General features: G+C 37.6%; 1 protein-coding gene across 2 annotated transcripts in view; it reads right to left on the bottom strand.

Annotated features, from left to right (window-relative positions):
- The window catches only part of CNTNAP4 (contactin associated protein family member 4), a 222557-nt gene that overhangs the window by 73566 nt on the left and 127813 nt on the right, over positions 1–21178 (bottom strand). For both annotated transcript variants that reach the window (XR_007891847.1, XM_051643036.1), the window contains exons 7-10: positions 20238–20381; positions 17388–17649; positions 7608–7757; positions 2257–2428 (exon numbers count right to left, since the gene is read on the bottom strand). Coding sequence is in view for 1 of the 2 variants with exons in the window: in XM_051643036.1 (XP_051498996.1) it covers positions 2257–2428; positions 7608–7757; positions 17388–17649; positions 20238–20381 (728 nt within the window). In the remaining variant the exon portion in view is untranslated. The remainder of the gene's footprint in view (positions 1–2256; positions 2429–7607; positions 7758–17387; positions 17650–20237; positions 20382–21178) is intronic.

Genomic DNA, 21178 nt, shown 5'->3' with positions numbered 1-21178 from the left:
TGATTATTCCCTCCCTGTCCTTATCTTGAATCACAAGCCTTTCAATATATTTTCAGTGTGGAAGGGGGGAGTGATAGAGTAGCTTTAGTGGGCACCTGGTGTCCAGCAACAATCCACATACCACTATATATATATATGTATGTCAAGTAAACAATGGACTCAATAGAATTACTCTCCTTTTATTTACTATTGCATATAAATTCTGATCGCTATGCAAGCAGTACTTTTTCTTTGTGTTCATGCACTTTAAATGTGTAAAGCTATTATAATCAGTAATCCATTGTTTCTGCTACAGAAGCCATCAATAGCTCCAGAATTTGTGTCATGCTTCCCATTTTTGAATTGGAGGTGCAAAGACTCCCATAAAGACCTCTAGACAAAGTGGTTGGTTTGCCCTCAGATGTGAGTGGGATATCTACCATTGGGACCACATTGGCAAAAATGCTGATTAATTTAGCTTAGGGCAACGAAAGACATCAAGAAATCATTACAGAAAGAGAGTGTGTTCTCTCAAATGATACTGTTCACAAGATGATGCAAGTGCCTGTTAGAAATTGTTTAATACATGTAAGCAATTGTAATGTTGGCAAAGAAGGATGTATCCTACCAACTTGGATTTATGGTGTGACACAACAGAAGTCTGATAACGAGAAACACACTTGTTCCAGGTGATAATCTTCAGATATCAAATGGAATGAGGCAGTGTCAAGAAACTGGAAAGAAACAGTTTCGAGAACAAGCTAGCACAAGACCATGAAGACTATAAAACCAATCTATTTTTATATAAATTATGATAAATGTAATGAAATGTATTAAAAACAGTGGATGATATCTCTTTTTTTGAGACGTTAGGAAGACGTTATGCAGGCTGAGAGCTGAAAGCTATATCTCACAGAACTAGTGCAAGAAATATGCAATTTTCAAGACTCAAATTAACATTAGCAAATTTTAGAGAAAACAAAATCAAACAAAAACTCTCCATAGAAACTTTTTTTTTTGTATCATTGATCATGAGAAACCACACCCAATTTTTATGAACTATGAGAGTAACACAAACTAAAAAAACCCACAAAACAAATTAAACCAAAAAACTAGTTAATTGTGACAGAAAATAATAAAAGCATTTTTAAAAAGGAAGTGGCTTGGAAGCTTAAGTGACTTACACAAGTCCATACTGCAAAAAAAACCCAACAAAGTGGCAGTGGCATTGACATAAAGTAAGGATGATAACTCTCTTCATATGCTGTAAAAATTGTCAAGAAAAAAATACAAGGAAAGTCTATATATAAATCTAGCCCCTTTGAAGGAATGTTCAAAAGCAACAAAATACCAATCAAAAAGGTAAAGTGAAGTTCTAAATAAACTGAACTTAGACTGAATAAGATATAATACAGCAAATAATTCTGGATTTCTATATAATGAGATTCACAGTGTTGCTACACATATTTAAGTACTATGACCATTCAAAAGCTGACAGGATCTGGAATCACTGCATGTAAAAATGTACCATTTCCATTAAAAATTTAGGTAAAACATTTCTGTACTCATGGAGGAAGACATGGTTCCTAAACCACAGCTCTGAAATGAGCATTTTGAGAAGTTCCTACTTATACCATACATTGAAAAATTGACAGTAAAACACATACCATAACTGTAACAAATTATGAGCCAATTTTGTGATGTTTTCCACTTACAATCTTTCTTAGATTCCATTTAAGTAATTGAGTACTAAAAAATATGCAGATCCCCACTTTCCATTATTTTGACATTCTGTTAATGGTTCTGTCTCTTTCCCAGAAAATAAATAAATAAATAAATCTGTTGGGAATTATAAAAGGAGTTCTGACTATAGCCTAAAAAAGATTTCTCACTCAATGTGATAAGTACTATCTCCTGTCTTTCTGAATGAGTAGAATACAGGAAGCAGCAACAATTAGTAAAGAACACAACATTTTAAAGGGTGAATGGGGCTATATAATATAGGAGAGGATTTTTGTCTATAGCTTTACTTGAAAAGAAAGCCAAGTAATTAAAATTCATTGGAATAATAAAATAATTTTAACCACAGTTACTCTAATTTTATTTGCAGTGCATGAAAATTGCTGTGCTGTGTGCACTGCACTTATTCTAGACTTTGACTTCTTAGCAAAGAAGCAGCATGCAATTTTTATAAGTGTTCTGTTCTTTGTCATCAAGTCAATATTGGAAACAAAATATTCAAATAAGTAAATACATGAAAAAATATTGTTTTCTTACCTGTCTATAATGCCACATAAATCTATCTGAAGGTCACTGAAATTTCCAACAATATTTTGCTGAACTGAGATCATATCCACTGTTTTGTTATCAATAGTAATGAGTCGCATGCATCCTTGAAAGCCACCAAATGAGGCATTACATTCAGAAGTGTTTCCACTACTAGGGCAGCCTGAAAGAAGCATAGAAGCTGGTTAAAAAAGAAAAAAAAAGTGAAAAGTGTTTATATTCCAAAAATAGACTGAACTTTGATAATCTGCAGATATTGTAAACTTTATGGGTAGATTTAACTAAATCTTTTCTCATTAGACATGGTGTTGAAGCTGTAAAGAAATACTTCTGCACACTCTTTCTGTTGTTAAAGCACATAAGGAAGCATCACTAAGAATTTGGGTAAAGGGTAACCCAAGCAACAGTTTTAGAGCAATGAATGGAATCAAGATGTGAACAGATTGATTTACTGACCTCAGACATGAGATCTTAGGTTATAATACAAGGTGCACATGATTTGGACAAGTTTTAAGTCACAACTGAAGACAAATAAGGCAAAAACTAGTTTCTAGGTACAGTGATTTAATTTATCAGTATGTTCAAAATATTACAGAAAGTACTGAAGGCAACTTATTGATGCAGGTCATCAATGACAGCTAGGATGCTCGGTTGGACCTGCTGCTCATAGACAAGGAAGAAATGGTTGAAAAACTGAAGGCAAAAGGCACTGTTGGTTGCAGCAAACATGAGACTGGAGTTTATGATTCACAGAGAAGAGAGCAAGAAAAAAAGCCGAATTACAGCCCTGGACTTCAGAAGAGCCAGTGTTGGTCTGTTCAGGACTTGTTCAGGATCCAGCAAAACGGCTGGATATTTTTTCAACAGAGGTCTTAGGAGCATAAGAGTCTATAGCAATATCAAGATACTTAAGTAGGTGTGACAGAAGGCCTGCAAACATAAAAGTGGAGCTCCTGAGTGAGTAAAAACACAAAAAGAAAGTACAGAAAAGGTAGAAGGAGGCACATGCAATTTGGAGGCAATACAAAAATATTATCTGCCTGTATGTATGTGTATATATATATGTATATATACACACATAAATTACTATGGCAGTCTGGTGAAGTTCCCACTGACTGGAAAAGGGGAAACATAACTCCCATTTTCAGAAAGGGAAAGAATGAAAGAAAACCCAGAGAACTACAGACCAGTCAGTCTCACCTCTGTGCCTGGCCAAATCATGGAACAGATCCTCCTGAAGACTCTGCTAAGGCACATGGAAAACATGGAGGTTGTTGTTGGCAACCAACATGGCTTCATCAAGGGAAAATCATGCCTGACAAATCTGCTGGCCTTGTACGATGGGATCAGAGCGTCAGTGGACAAGGGAAGAGCAACTGACTTCATCTACCTGGCCTTGTGCAAGGCATTCAACACTGTCCCACATGAAATCCTGGTCTCAAAACTGGAAGCATATGGATTTGATGGATGAACGACTTGGTGGATAAGAAATTGGTTGGATGGTCACACTCAGAGAGTACTGATCAATGGCTCGATGTCCAGATGGACACCTGTGACAAGTGGCATTCCTCAGGGGTTGGTACTGCAGCTGGTGCTGTTTAACATCTCTGTCAGCGACATGGTCTGTGGGATTGAGTCCACCCTCAGCAAGTTTGCTGATGACACCAAGCTCTGTGCTGTGGTTGATACACTGGAGGGATGGGAGGCCATCCAGAGGGACCTTTACAGGCTCGAGAGGTGTGCCCATGCCAACATCATGAAGTTCAACATGGCCAAGTGCAAGGTCCTGCACCTGGACTGGGGCAGACCCAAGAACAAATAGAGGTTGGGTGGAGTCTGGATTGAAGGCAGCCCTGAGGAGAAGGACTTGGGCATGTTGGTTGATGAAAAGCTCAGCATGAGCTGGCAATGTGCACTTGCAGCCCGGAAGGCCAATGGTGTCCTGGTCTGCATCAAAAAAATGTGGCCAGCAAGTCAGGGGAGGTGATTCTGCCCTCTACTCTGCTCTGGTGAGACCCCACCTGGAGTACTGTATCCAGTTCCAGAGCCCTCAACACAATAATGACACAGAGCTCTTGGAGCAAGTCCAGAGGAGGGCCACAAAGCTGATCAGAGGGATGAAGCACCTCTCCTATGAAGAGAGGCTGAGAGAGTTTGTACTGTTCAGCCTGGAGAAGAGAAGGCTTCTAGCAGCCTTCCAGTACCTGAAGGGGACCTACAGGAAAGTTGGGGAGGGACTTTTTACAAGGGTGTGTATTGATAGGTCGAGGGGAAAGGGTTTTAAACTGGCAGAGGATAGATTTAAGTTAGACATTAGCAAGAAACTCTTTGCTGTGCAGCTGATGAGGCACTGGAGCAGGTTGCCCAGGGAGGTTGTGGATGCTCCCTCCCTGGAGGTGTTCAAGGTCATGCTGAATGGGGCTTTGAGCAACCTGGTTTAGTGTAGGTGCCCCTGTCCATGCAAGGGAATTGGAACTAGGTGATTTCTAAGGTCCCTTCCAACCCAAACAATTCTATGATTCTATGATTGATTCTATGATAAATGGTAATACTTCTTCTGGAATAACACACAAGGGCTACTCTTTCATCTTAGTCAAACAATACTGCACCCTGGTTCACAACGTTCAAAGACCATCTTGTTTCTCTATTTCTCAGAGCTAATGGGTACTTTCTGAAGTCCTGTAAAGACAGTGCAGAAAGCAAAATGACAATAGAAACTAGTATATCTATTCAAATGAGTGTACAACCACATATATAATGTAGATGTATTTTTAAGAATACACAGTAGATACTAAATATATGAATAAGTCCCTTATTAATGAAATTTATCCTTTGCCTTTTGCAATAATAAACAATAATTTTTTGCTCTTATAGTTGCAAGGAGTTATTATTCCAAGAACAAAAATAAATAGTTCCTCCTTAATGATAACATGACAAGAAATTGTGTTGACAGAATATTAAAGTATTTTCATGCTTATCAGACATTTTCCTAGCTAAGCATACACATTTCTTGCATAGTTTGTATTCATTAAAATAAACAAAATAACCACCTTATCTGCAGGACACCTCTCCTGGAAAGATAATAGTCATGTTTTAACAATCAGCATATAGAAACACAGTAAATATTCATGTATCTTAGAAAGAAAGTGAAAATGCATTGTCTTCATTTTGGCAGTAATATATGATCCAACTTTTTTTTTTCCTAAACTTGGAAACTTGCTAATTTTCCCTAAGTTTGTGCGACATGCACTAGCTGCTGATTTTAGCTATAAAGCTGAAATTAGAGAAGTAGAGGGGTTGATGTGCAGTTAGAACTTTCAGTGTCCTTAGAGTTAATTTGAACTCACCAAAAGGTAAAAAGAAATTTCCTGCTGTAAAACTTAAGTATGCTTCTATTTGTGACTGCCCACATCTCTCCTTATCTATTCACCTGTGTTATCAACACTGCAATAGTGCAAATCACCTAATAGAGGTGTACAAACCTAAAGCAACATAGAAGGAAAAGAAAAACAAAACAGTTTTCTGATTATTTAAAGCCTGTATCTTTAGTGGATTATCAGCCAAATCAAGAGGTATCTTTAGGAGAGAAGGCTGGATGTCAGATGCGAGCATGGATGCTCACGCAGTGTTCCTCTAGTTACTGTATTCTTGTGAGCATGAATTTATTTACAACCTATTGTTTCAAAGGAGCTGATCTCTATACTCTGTCATTAATTCATTTGGGATTTTGTATACAATTTTCAATTTTCTCAGAAATTCCAGAATTGTTATTAAATAGTTCAATCTTGTATTTCTGTGTTATTAAGAGATGAAGCATTAGTGTAGTGCTGAATCATTAACATGCTGTCTAACATTGGTGTTATGTAGTCCCTTTGTGAGAGATTTAGTTTCATAACAAACTGCTCAACCCTATCAGTAAAAATGTGTTCTTAATGACAAAATTCCTTGGTGACAGATAACTAAATATTCCTAAGGAAATTAAGATATCTGAACACAGTTTTTAGATACAAATTATAATCTTCAAACATAGGAAAGTCGTGTCACAATGAAAAAAAAAAAAAAAATTGAGACTGTATGTCTAGACACACAAGTCTATGGGGCCAAGAGGGATCCACCCTAGAGTACTGAAAGAGCTGGAGAAGGAGCTCACCAAGCCACTCTCATATATCAACAGTCCTTGCTAACAGGGGAGGTCCCAAATGTCTGGAGGCTGGCTAATATGATGTCCACATATAAGAGGGGCCAGAAAGAGGATTTGAGAAATTACAGACGTGCCAGCCTGACCTCAATACCAGGAAACATCATGGAGAGGCTCATCTTGAGTGAGCTCACATGGCAATGCAGGGCATCAGAATATCAGGGCCAGCCAGCATTGGTTTATGAAAGGGAGGTCTTGCTTGACAAACCTGATCTCTTTCAGTGACCATGTACCCTGCCTGTTGGATGAGGGAAAGGCTGTGGATGTTGTCTACCTAGATTTTAGTAAGGCTTTTGACACCATCCCCCATAGCGTTCTCTGGAGAAGCTGGCAAATCATGGTATAGACAAGTGTACTCTGGGTAAGAAACTGACTGGATGGCCAGGCCCAGAGTAAAACTGACTCAAATCTGCTTGGGGGCCAGTCACCAATGGTGTCCCTCAGGGCTCAGCTTTGGGGCCAGTATTCTTCAATATCTTTACCAATGATCTGCATGAGGGGATTGAGTGCTCCCTCAGTAAGTTTGCAGATAACACCAAATTGGGTGGATGTGTCAGTCTGCTAGAGGGTAGGAAGGCACTGCAGAGAGACATGGACAGGCTGTATTGATGGGCTGAGGCCAGTTGTATGACATTCAGTAAGTCTAAATGCTGGGTCCTGCATTTCAGTCACAGCAACCCCAGGCAATACCACAGGCTTGGGGCAGAATGGCTGGGTAACTGCCCAACAAAAAAGGACCAGAGGGTGCTTCAGGACCTGCTCCAGTGACCAAGGCTGTGGTTATGTGGGGTTTTTTTGGGGTGGTTTTGTGTGTTGGTGGTTGGACTTGATGATCTTGGAGGTCCTTTCCAGTCATGATGATCCTGTGATTCTGTGTCTGATTGTCAGCTACTGTCATGATACCAGAAAACAATGGATTTAAGATGGTAATTTATTTTACCCTACATAATAAAATTTTAAAGACATTCAAGCTTGATAACATCAGAGCAGCACCTGAAAAATGTAGAGATAACCAAGATAGGCAAAGAAGACTTGAGGCAAGCCAAATAACTTTCACCATTTGATCAGATAAGTCAGGAAAAATTAGGAAAAAAATATGTTTTACTGTGGGATATTGCCAACATAAATAAACAGCATAACTCACCTCCAAAATATAAAGTATCTCCTGAATAAATTTGTAGAGGTATGGAGGCATGAGCAGATGAGGTCAAGTCATTGTCCACTGTTACACTAACACGATTCCTCTTGGCAAAGAAGGATACAGAATGCCACTGGCCATTATTTAATCCAGCACCTGTAAGGAAAATAAAAAGAAAAATTAAGTATAAATATACATTATTTATTATATTACCTGCATGTTATAGACTTAAAAGAGGAGAGACAAGTATGGCAATCATAGCTCACATAAAAAAATCCAAGTGACAATGAAAGGGAAAAAAAAGTTTAATAAAGAATGCAAATTTATTACATGAAGACAGAACCTTTTTCCTTTCCTTTGTTTCACATCTTATAAGGAAAAAATAAATGTACTACAGTGGATAAGCCTTACTCTTTTAATATTCTTAATTAACCGCAATACATCAATTTAATGTGGTGACTATGAAAAGTATGCTCTCAATCTGAGAAGGTTATCATTAAGATATCATTGTGATGACCGATATAGTATTTTATACATAATACTCATTTCTACTGCACTATTACAAAAGATTTCTTCATAATTTAAAATAAAATGTAGTTATTACATTACCACTCAGTAAAAAAGCAAAATCCTGTAGATGCTAAAACCTTTAGCAACTGTCATACCAATACCACAAGATTATCTTTCTTTCAGTTGTCTGTTTTATTGGAAATGTATGGGAAAACTTTCTGAGAGTTTAGCCTTCAACACCAATATACATTACCTCTGGCTGTGTTGGTGTAAGGTGCCACAAAGCAATAAGCTTAAAATCCTGATTCTGGAAAACACTTACATACATGTACTTAAACAAATTTTATGCAGAGTAGTATGCAAGCACATTATTATCTTTGAGAAACATTTTATGTCAATCATGTCCTTTAGAACAGAGATACTTCTCAATTAAGAACTAAGAATACAACTTTTGAGTCTTTCCTCAACTGCAGAGTGCCTATGATTTGTGATCTGTGATTTCCTTCTTGAAATTTCATGTATTTTTATAATCCTCTCCATAATGTCTCGGACAGTCTAGAGAACTAGTCCACCAGTTAACTGACTAGTTCAAACAGAAGGAAAAGAAACAGAAAGATGGGGAAGTTCTAATAGCCGAATTATATTGTAACTGGGATCCACATACTGTTAACTTCTGCAGTCTAAACACAAGATCAGTATACAATCAAGAAATGTCTTAGAATCACATTATAAATTCAGATACATTAGAACTAGAAACTATCTCTAATGTATTGAATACAGTATTATTAGTCTTATGCACCTTTTCTATTTTTTGTTTTCTTACATCAGCCGCTACATTTATTAGGGACCCCATAACAGGAAACCTTATTCTCTAATAATACCAACATTTTGCTTTATCGCCAGCCTCAGTGGAAGTATATAAAAGCTGTGGCTAACATATCATCTTATCCCTATGTCGCATTTGCAGGAACAATTCACCTTTCAATTATAACAGCAGAAAACATGGGGCTGCAGTCACAGGTTTTCTGGTACCATCTGGCCGTTACTTATTTTGGTTGCAATCTTCTATGAGAAGTGACATTTGAGTTTGCTACTGAACACTTATAGTCAGAGTAATTGATCAACATTAAAGCAGTTAAACTCTGTATTCATGATATTTGTAGAGTTGGACTCTTTACTAAAATAAAAATTGGAAATCTTATTTCCCACAATATAAAATAGTATTAATGCTATTGCATCTGGCTACCAAAAGGTCCCCTGTAGAAGGGTAATCTTTCAGTTACAAGGATTTAGATAGAACAACAAACAATGTGGAGTGACTAGAGCTTCCGTATATTTTCAGTATAACCAACTGCTGAAGAAGTTCCTTTGTACTGGTGGCACTTAATATAACCTAAAACCAGCCTTCAGGGTGGTGTATTTTATGTTAGGACTGGCATACTGTCGAGCAGAGGAACAAGAAAATGCCTTAAAGCCTGCCTCTAGTTACACTTTGACTAGATTGTATGATTTGTAGCAGACATCTAAAAAACAGGGTAGATAAAGCATTAGAACAATATTATTTCTGCATTGTAATATCATGTGCATAGATAAGTCACACTGTATTATGAAATTCCTAGACTTAATAACAGTACTATTTTGTTAGTACTATTTTATAGTACTAACATCAAAGGTGTCAGAATTTTTTACTAACTTCTAACAAAAATCAACAAAAAATCACAAACAATGCAAGCATCCTTAGGTCTTGTATATCTCAGTAAACCTCAGTGAACTATATTCTGTCATCAAAAAGATAATTGGCATGCTAAAATAAAGAATATGAATAATGCATTTTTAATTCAATCGGAAAAAGTTTTGGTGTTGTTTTTTTTTCCAAATTCCACAAACACAGTATTTTTCTACTATAAATTATTGTGGAATTATCCATCAATAATGAACTAAATTTTAAAATACACAGGCTTTAACACCACTTGTCACAATATGTGTTTCAAGGCTAGCCATTGCAGAAAGTATTTTCTTTAAACAGAATTTTTTTCCTATTTATCATTTCCCTCTTTCTAGCCTCCATCCCCAGCTACGAAATCTCCAGCTTCTTTCATCTCATCTCGAAGATAAGCAAGGATTTTCTTTATTTGTAAAAGTGCTTCAAATGAGTTATGGTTTCCTCGATCACATATGTTGTATTTTCCTTTAATAATTAAAAAATCAGGGAATCATAGAATAGTTTGGGCTGGAAGGGACCTTTAAAAAATCCCATTCAAAGAGGATGGGGACAAAAAGCATGCTACACCAGAGTTTCCTACACAGTCAGATGGGCCTACTGCCTGTGTCACCACCACACACAAAAGGAAAATTTTGTGGGTTTTGAGAATGGTATGGCCTACAAGGCATCAGAAATGGGAAACACCTTTCTCAGAGGGGGAACAGCGTCTTTGCCCAGGAGATTGTGGGGCTGATTGTCAAGGCTAGATGCAAAGGAGGAGGGAGATCAAGATTGTCCGTGACAAGCAGCAGAAAGACACTAGGGTTGGAAGGATGGGCTGGCAGTAAGGGCCTTCAACCTGTCACCCTGAGGCATGCTGTGGACACTGTAGCACAGGCAATGTCTTACAGAGATGAGCCAGGGGATCCTGAGGTAATAGGTAGGATAGAATCCACAAAATGCCTTCTGGGAATAAAAGGGATGTCCTAACAAGGTCGTATGGCTGGCAGCCCAGCTGAAGTGCCTCTATACCAACGCATGCATCATGGTCAACAAACAGGAGGAGCTGGAAGCTACCATGCTATGGGGAAAGCTATGACATAGTGGCAATTACAGAGACTTGGTGGGATGAATCCTGTGACTGGAGTGTGGCTGTTAATGGCTACAAGCAGTTGAGAAGGGACATGAGAAGAACACAGGGTGGAGGTGTTGATCTCTATGTAAAGAAATGGATAGGAATGACACAAGTGAACTCATTGGGGATGTCAAGGCTGAAGGCAGCCTGGACTGCAGTGATCATGCACTAGTGCAGCTCACTGTCCTAAGGCAAATGAGGTAGACAAGAAGCATAGCCAGAACTCTACATTTTAGGAAAGCAAACTTCCAGCGCTTTAAGGAGTTAGTAAATAGGACCCCATGGAAAATGGCCCAGAGAGACAAGGGAGCAGAACAGAGCTGGGAGATCTTTAAGGATGCTTTCCATAGAGTATAAGAGACCTCAATCCCCGGGTGTAAGAAGTCAGGCAAGGAAGGCAGGAGACCAGCACGACTGAGTCGAGACCTGCTGGTCAAACTAAAAAGCAAGGTGGAAGTACACAGGCAGTGGAAGTGGGGATGGGTATCCTGGGAGGAGTAAAGAAAAGGAAGGTTGAAGAAAGTTAAAGAAAGTGTCCCCCACCCCACCCCACCCCCCCCCCCCGAAAACAACAATAGTGAACTAGTAACAACAAATGCAGAGAAGGATGAGATTCTCAACAAAATTTTTGCCTCAGTATTCACTGGCAACCTCTGTCCTCAGAGCTCACAAGCTGATGGATCACAAGACAGAGAACAGGAAGACATGGTCTCTCCCACCATAAACAAAGACAAGATTCGTGACCATCCTAGGAATGCAAACATGCACTAGTCCATAGGACCTGATAAGATGCACCAAAGATTCTCGAGTGAATTGGCTGATGTATTTGCCAAGCCACTCCCCATATTGTTTGAAAAGTCATACCAGTCAAGTGAAGACCCTGGTGACTGGAAACAGGGAAACAGTGTGCCCATTTTTAAAAATGAAGAAAGGAGAACCCTTGGAACTAGCGACCTCTAGTGCCTGGAAAGATCATGGAACAGATCACAGAATCACAGAATCACAGAATCTTAGGGGTTGGAAGGAACCTTGAAAGATCATCTAGTCCAACCCCCCATGCCAGAGCAGGATCACCTAGAGCACATCACACAGGAACGTGTCCAGGAGAGTTTTGAATGTCTCCAGCGAAGGAGACTCCACAACCTCTCTGGGCAACCTGTTCCAGTGCTCTGTCACTCTCACAGTAAGGAAATTTTTTTTCTGATGTTTACATGGAACCTCCTATGTTCCAATTTGTACCCATTGCCCCTAGTCCTATCACTAGATGTCACTGAAAAAAGCCTGACTCCATCCTCCAGACACTCCCCCTTAACGTATTTGTAAACATTGATGAGGTCGCCCCTCAGTCTCCTCTTCTCCAAGCTAAAGAGACCCAGCTCCCTCAGCCTTTCCTCATAAGGGAGATGTTCCACTCCCTTAATCATTTTTGCGGCTCTGCACTGGACTCTTTCAAGCAGATCCCTGTTCTTCTTGAACTGAGGGGCCCAGAACTGGACACAATATTCCAGATGTGGCCTCCCCAAGGCAGAAGAGGGGAAGGAGAACCTCCCTTGACCTACTAACCAAACCCTCAGCAAGTTCACCAATGACACCAAGCTGGCTGGTATGGTCGCTACACCAGAGCAATGAGATGCCATTCAGAGAGACCTAGGCAAGCTGGTGAAGTGGGCCCAGATGAAACTCATGAGGTTCAACAAGGCCACATGCAGGGTCTTGCGTCTGGGGAGGGGCAGCCAGAGATACGAATACAAGCTAGAGCATGCTAGAGAGAAGCCCTGTGGAAAAAGACCTGGGGATACTAGTGGATCAAAAGCTGGACATGAGCCACCAATGTGCAATTGCAGCCCAGAAGGCTAACGACATCCTAGACTGCATCAAGAGAAGTGTGGCCAGGAGATCAAGAGAGGTGATTCTGCCCATCTACTCTTCCCTGGTGAGACCTGACCTCGAGTACAGCATCCAGCAGTAGAGTCCCCCAAAAAGGAAGAACATGAACCTGTTGGAGAGTGTGAAGAGGAGGGCAATGAAAATGATCAGAGGGCTGGAGCACTTCCCTTATGAAGACATGCTGAGGGAGTTGAGGGAGTTGGGATTGTTCAGCCTGAAGAAGAGAAGACTCTGGACAGAACTTATAGCAACCTTCTAATACGTGAAAGGGGCCAGGGCCTATAAGAAGGCTGGGGAAGACCTGTTCACTGGGGCATGTAATAATAGGACAAGAGTTAATGGTTTTAAGCTAGAAAAGGGTAGATTTAGGTTGGACACTGGGAAAAAGTTCTTTACTATGACAGTGGTGGATTACTGGAATGTGTTGCTTGTGGAGGTGGTACAGGCCCCATCCCTGGAGACATTTAAGCTTAGGCTTGATGGGACTCTGATTCTTTAGGCTTGATTGTACTTGATGATCTTTGGAGGTCTCTTCCAACCCGTACCTTTCTGTGTATCTATGAATCTGTTGTAGTTGGAGATGTCCCTGTTTTTTGTAGGAGGGCTGGACTAGATGATCTTTAGAGGTCCTGTCCAATCCAATCCATTATATGGTTCTATGATTCTGTAATTAATTAATTCTGTAATTAATTATAACTTATTGTATGTGCGTATTAAAGGTAGGTCATGTGTCCTTGCCTGTAAGGAAACAAACCTGTTCAGCCATGCATAGTTAATTACTCAGTCCCCAAGCATAGACTTGAATTGCTGCAGTGAGTAGAACAGTAAATACTTCAAATACCCAATAAAAGTTCCCCATATGTTTTTTATTTTTTATATAGCTTATTTCTCAGAAGATAATAAGATGATTTTGCAGTAATTTCTGTACTCAAAACCACAATTCTCACTGTCAGATTTCATGAAGAGTAAGCTAAATATAACATGGTAACATTAACTTCTGTTTCAGCATAGATTGTCAAGTTTTATTTTGGAGTGCTTCAGCTAATATGCTATGTACTGTCTTGCAATATTGAAATTGAATAAGTTGCTCTGTGTCTAAGTCTACTGATGTTAAAAATCTTCAGATGGTCTGTTTAAATGATGCTTCAAGGAAACGGTTTCTGTAACTCATATTATCTAACTGAACTGAATTGAAATAGCTTCTCAAAAGACAAATTCATCAATCTTAACTACACACCACTGACATTCTCACTAAGGAACTGACATTTTCAAACAATGAGCCTAGGGAACCTCTTGTCATTAAAATGGTACTCTTGGTGCATTAGTTACATTAGATTATAACAAATACCAGGGCTGACCCTATTATCACCCACAGTAACAGGATCAAAGTAATTATGTAAATTTCAACGTTATCCATGTTCATTACTCACCTAAAATCTTTTCCTGAATTAAAATAATCAACTGTTTAAAATGTTATTGTTACTTTTTATATACCTGTAAAAACACAATGAACTTCAGAGTTATGTCTAACTTACTTTTTCTTTTCCTTCCCCACTGGCCCCCCACTCTCCACCCCACCTGTCAAAGAATTTTCAATTTTGTATCAGGAATTGAAGTACGGAATCAATCTAAAAGAAACAGGGGCACAGAACTAAGATTAAGGAGGTCTTATCTTCAAATATTGTGGCTGTTTCCCTTCTTGACTTGGCTCTGCTTTGCTCTCTTCCACTGACAAGCACATGCTTTTTGAGCATTTCAGTTAAGTGATTCTTACTTTCTGTTTGTACTGAATACAATTATTTTGTGATTTTTTTCTCCCTTTCTTGCATAACTTTAGTAATTCTGTGTGGTAAAAAAGAGATTTGGGGGCTCAGTTTTTTCTGACAATCTTTTTTAAAAAAGTACTTTAGTAATTGCTTACTCACTTTATTTGTTATTGTTGAAAACAAATTAAAAAGTGTCTAAGGTCTATATATTCTGGCTTGAAAACTCTTCTGAAAGTTGTCTTTGGTTTGATTCTTATCACTCTAATGAAAATAATCTGTAAAAGATTAAGTTCTTCACACATTCAAATTCCAAACTTATTTTCAAAGTAAATCAATGCAAAATGCAGTTTTATTACTTGTAATTCACCTGTTAGTTCAGTTTGTATATTACATTACTGTAAATGGCTTGAGTTCTTTTCCATTGATAATATTTCTGCTTTATGAATAAGAAATATGAAATATATTATTGTGTCCTCATTTGAGCCAGGATGAAGCTAATTTTCCTTTTACTGATTTATTTTTCCACTTCAGTAAGCTTTCTTTTAACTAGTCACAGAGCTTTCCAACTAAAGCTGATAAGAGAGGAATGTTTTTGTAACTGCTGGGTCTTCAAGGTCACATCTTTACTCTGCCAGCTCAGACACTATGGGGAGATCTATGACGCCCCCGTAGGAGGCTGAGTTAGACAGCAAAATTGGCCAGAGATACTCCATTTCATATATCTATGTAAGCTCAGAGGAAGGTGAGAGAACACAGAAGACAACTTCCTTCCTTCTTCTTCTTCCCTTCTCTTCCATCCATGGCCAGTGTCTGGGGAGGACTCTGTCCATCCATCGCTGTTGACCCTTAGGCTCGAGCTCTCCTGACCCTCATCACTCTTCACTTTCGCCAGCAGCAGTCTGGAATTCTTCGGGACTGTTTGCAGCTAAGGAGATGCTGTGGGAGTTTCTGGGGTGGAGGGAGGCAAGAGGCTTTTGCACATATCTGAACATATTTGTATATAATTGTATATATTTTCTTATATCATTAGTGTTTAATCAAATCTTTGTTGTTTAGTTTTCAATCCAGCCAAGTCTCTCTCTTTTTCTCTCTCTCCTTCCCTACCTGGGTGGGAGGGGGAGGGGATTGAGAGCATTGTTGTTGAACCTGAGTCAAATGGTGACATTGTGTAGATTTCAAAATAAATCTAGGACTGAGTCATGTTTTTAATATCATAACTGTGTTTTCTGTAACTGAATTACCCATTGCTGCTATGACATATTTCTCCAGCCAGTCATTCCTGATCATCTTCTTTACCTATAGAGAAACCACTGTAATCCCAGCCTCCTCTCCTTGTCTTCATATATTCTTTGGAATCCTATTTATTATCCTAATCTCTCTAGTCCTGTTTCTCCTGTCTGAGAACTCATACTGGAATGACCATTTTATCCTTCCACAAGAAAACGTTAAATACTGATTTGTTTATGTAAAGGATTAGAAACTCTGAGGTGAATGTGATGAATGAAGTGTCAGAGCATATTTTGCTACTGATTAGGTGAAGATTATATCACATGGTGATTTTACCACTTCTCACCTTTTTTAAAAAAGTCATGGAAGATAAAGATGTCAGCTCTGTCCTCTTCTTACATTTCATCACAAAAAAACGACATTCCTGGCTGTGCTGGCAGTTGTGTTCTCATACTACGTGCTAACAGCACTCAGAAAAACTGAGGAGCCTCTTTGAGAAAGAAGTAGTCTCTTTACTCCCAAAATTAGTGAAAGTGAATGTTGGGAACTGCTTCTCCAAATCCCGGTTGGATACTCTTTAGCATGACTGTATCCTACTATGTTTGACTCATTCTCTTGTCCTTATATATTTGTTTACCAGCAGAGTATGTTTTCCAAAAATCTCAGCTCCACCCTGAGTGCTGCCTGACAATACGAAATACCGATAGTAGACATCCTAGTCCCAGTTCACTGATTAACTACAAAAGTGACCCTTTAGGTCTCAATTATTCAGTCTCCTTAAATTCTTAATTTCTTTTTCCCCTTACTTTTTTTTAATTAGTTTTTATTATGATTTTTTTAAGATAGCCTCAAACTCACACAGGTGTCTGGAACACAACCTGGTATTAGATACCCTCTGTTCAAATTCTATGGAGACTTCTGTAATTAAAACCTATAGGAAATAACAACCATAATATTCATAGTAATGCATAAATTTATAGAAAATTAGTTACTCAATGCATGTGAAGGCACTGACAGATGGTGAAAAACACTTCAGTATTTTAGACTGACAGAATAAGGAATTAACTTGTTTACACTTCACAACTGAAAATATTGCTTATATGTCTCAAATTTCCCAGATTATACATGATCTTTACATGCTGTTTGCTTGTAAAGCTAAGGACTCAGCTTTGCAGTCGATATTATTGTAAGTAATTTATATGCAATCACGGGGAAAAGAATATATATACATATTTGTGAGAAGAGGAAGAATATTTAAAAAAATTGACTAAAATTCATACCAGTAAAGTAGAGTTACATACATACTAGTCATAAAAATAAGACTAGACTGTAGGTACTAATTTAAATTATTCTATATAACTTATTTTTTAATCCATAGGAAATGTGGAATTTTTTCCTTCATTTCTGTTACAAAATCACAGAAGCATCACAGTTGGAAAAGACCTCCAAGATCACTGAGTCCAACTGTCTGCCCAGGGGGGAAAAAAACCTCCCCCCCACACAACACATATAAAAAGGAAAAACAACAACCACACATCCCACAAAACTAGTGTGATTACCTGCAGTGATGTCACTTGGTGTTTTTCCTGGTTTATGAAGACTGATTTTCACTTTCCCGTTTCTGAGATATAAGAAGAAACCACCTGAATCCCGGTGCAGTTTATTAGATAATAGAAGTCCCTGCTTGTTCCAGGTACGAAACTGGAATCTGATTAATATTTCATTTTGCCCTGATGTGCCTGGCAGAGCCAGATAACTATTGGTGCTCAGAAATGTAACAGGAACCACCTGTGGCTCTAAACATGAGAAGGACATGTTTCCCTAGAAAGAAGTGAAACAAATATGACATTAGGAACATCTGAGGAAAAACAGTCATAAGACCTATTTTTATGGAAGTTTCAGATTTTTCAAAACATTAAGCATAGAACCTAATACTTGTAACACTTAATGTGTTAATCTAAAAATAGAGTGTGAATATGTAAGAATATAATCAGTTTAAGAAATATTTACCTGCTTATTTGATCAGAACAGACATAACTGCCTTAGTGAAGACTGACAAGGTCCTTTAAGTGAATGAGTTAAGAGCCTAAATTACATGGATGATTTAATGATACTTCAGCAATTAAACAGACCTGCTTTGTTTCTATTTTGGCTCAGCCTCAGGAAGCATTAGGGACTTGACAAATTTTTGAATATCCGTTTAACATGCTACTGAATACAAAGTTTGCTACAAATATTTACACAGGTGTTAGTGTTTGTTTGCAGAGAAAAAATGTTTAGCTTGGCTACTGACTGTTTAAGGCAGTGTTAATTTTGAGGGGTAAAAAAAAAACAAACCACAAATAAACAGAAAAAACAACAAACAAAAAAAACCCCACAAAACAAACAAACAACAAAAAACCACAACCAAACCAAACCAAAATAATCAAACAACAAAGAAAAACCAAACCATTTGGATGGACTAAGAAGCAGTATTTCCAAATCAATGGAGATATGCACTGACACCAATATTTGTTTCCACTAACAGTCAGAGAAAATTCTGTATATAAACTCTTACTATTTGCAAATGTGAAACACTTAATAAATAAGAAGGAAACGTATTTTCAAGCATGTCCATACAGACCAGATTGTGAGTTGTATTGAGGCACCTAGCCTTTATTTTGTACTTGACTGCTTGTGATATCACTTTTGCTTAGGTACCTAAATACATTTGCTGATAAATTCATTGATAAATTCTGAGATTAACCTGCATCTGTGGTTGTACTCTGTGATATGGATAAGAAGACTGGAGTAGGAGCAACATTTTTTGCATCTGATGTCAGAGTTAGGTAATACTTTATAACGCTTCGTAGTGCTACAATATGCACTTTGATCTGATTATTTTCTGGAACCATTTGAACTACAACTAATTTGTTCTTTATAAATGAATACTACAAGATTAACATCTTTAGATTTTAAAGTATATTTGAATTCTGTTCATAAAGATTTTTAAAATTCTGAACATACATAAAACTTTGACTTTATAGTAAAAACATTTAAAAATCAATTTAACATAAATACTCTCTAGCCCTTGGCATGGCAGGATATTAAAGTTTATCTGTTTCAATCTTATTCAAGGAAAATATATAACTAAATAAAAGCTCTGTCTTACGACTGCAGCTGTAGATAAATGAATATTCAATTGAACTGACCCATAGTGAAAAGGCAGTCATCAAATTAATAAACCTTGTTGAATGCTAAGAGGTTACCATCTGCAGATACCCTCTCCATGTTTTTCAGGCAGCTGCCTGATTCTATATCAGACCAGCAAAGTAGCTATTTAACAGGGATTCTGTGGTAACATAGGCACTTTCTGGTACATTTACATTGTAAACCATCTTCTAAATAGTTTGGAAAATAGTTTTGAAATTAGCATAACAATTTTAAATAATTTGAGGTTAAGATGATGAAATTTGCTATGACAGTAATTTCATAGTTCCTCTTTCACTAATACACACAGAGCCTCCTATAATTGCCATTTCCCCAACATCCATCAGCACCATGAATAGGATATTATATGGAGATATCAATTTAGTTAATTCTGGAATATTTCAGATGAACTTCACAAGACAAGATGCCTGTCATACATTTTTTTCTGAGACAGAGGACCAAATGTGATTGTTTATATTCTCAATTTAAATCTAAATCAAAAGATTTAGAGCTTGAAGCATTTAATATTTTGTTAATTATTTTGAACTTACTGCTTCCATCACATCTCTGCCTTTCCTGATTTTAAATAAATGGCTCTACTACTGGAAAAACAACAACAACAACAACAACAAAGTTCATTGCAAAATTAATAAAAACTTTCTTAACACAAAAGAAAGTGGGTTTGTTTTTCTAACTGTATCACTGTTGTCAGTGTCACAAAAATTACATTAAACTCACCAACCTAAATTTGAGCTATTCATATAAAAGGCAGTATAAACTGACGAACAGAACTTATCTATCAAAATTATAATGATCTGCAGAAAAGAGAGTGGATCAGTGTCCTCAGCAATAGAAGGCTTTTAAAATGTACTGCTGGTGTTCTTACTAGTCAGAAACAAAAGTCAAAGCCAGAGCTTTGGTGATTTCAGATGCTCTTATTCACTGTTTTTTGCACATGTGAAACAGTGAGACACTATACAGCAGTGGTATCACACACGTCTAAATGTCAGCTGAAGAGCCAAAGAATAAACTGTATCCTACGTTATCTACTAGATGAGTCTGTATAGCAGCAAATATAAAATTGCCTGATTAGGTGATTCTTTGGCTTTTCAACATAGCTTTTTACTAGAACTATATGCTAACAGGTAGCATACGAAAGTCGCTGTTCTCTTTTGCTTTTCTATATTTTATTTATTTATTCTTAACTATGAATGTCTTACCACAAAGTAGATCTGAGATTTCTGCCTCCTGGCCAGGTCAATAATGTTCACTCCATTATAATAAATATTTTCAAAACACCCATGAAAGTTCCTGCTTGAGAGTATCCCTGATTTTCCAAGTAGTGGGATCCCTCCAAAGCTGAGCTTAGAAAGATAAGAGAAACCGATGATACTATTAAACAATTTTCTAAGGAAAGAAGTGGCCAATAGTGTAAGAGCAAAAGTCCAATACAAGACGAATACTGGATCTGCCACTTCTTTTCTTTTTTTTTCTTTTTTTTTTTTTTTGTATTTAAGTATTAAAAGAACAGGCCAACAAAAATTAGGCTATATCAATTTATATATATGCATTAAAATATTCTGAAATGTTGTTTTTTTTTCCTTCTGAGGATGCCTCTGAATAGTTGCCTAGTATAGAGTCTCATCAGTTTTCAGGGTCCTGTACACCTGCAAAACCAAAAAAAAGAACAAGGCAGTACATGCAGACCATCCTGGACAGTGCAAAAAAGTGATAGGAGAATTCACCAATGCCTTTAGGAAATTTGAGCTTGACTTATACACTCTGTGCAAATCATAGCTACTGTAATAAAGAAAAAAAATGCATCAAATTACATTACTCTAAGGCAGATTCAAAACAAATCAAAGGAAACTTTTTTACCATCTGAAAACTCTTATTTAGGCTGTGCAGTTCCTTGAGGTGGTGCTCTAGGTTTACTTGAGGTCAGAAAGAGATTGGAAGATTTAATAAAAATAAAAATCCATTGAGAGCTATTAAATCCAAGGAAATCATTACTTCTTAATAAGCCCCTGAGGCAGAAACTGTTAGAAAGCAATATTTTATTTTAGGAAGGCATTGCCAGAAGTTATATTGTTGACCTGAGTTATAGTCCAGTCTATGTTTCCACTCTTGGGCACCATCAGAAACAGGATGCCAGTTTAAG

This window comes from Apus apus, chromosome Z (genome assembly GCF_020740795.1).
Source record: "Apus apus isolate bApuApu2 chromosome Z, bApuApu2.pri.cur, whole genome shotgun sequence".
Classification (NCBI taxonomy): Eukaryota; Metazoa; Chordata; class Aves; order Apodiformes; family Apodidae; genus Apus; species Apus apus.
This window is presented reverse-complemented; position numbering and strand designations above follow the sequence as displayed.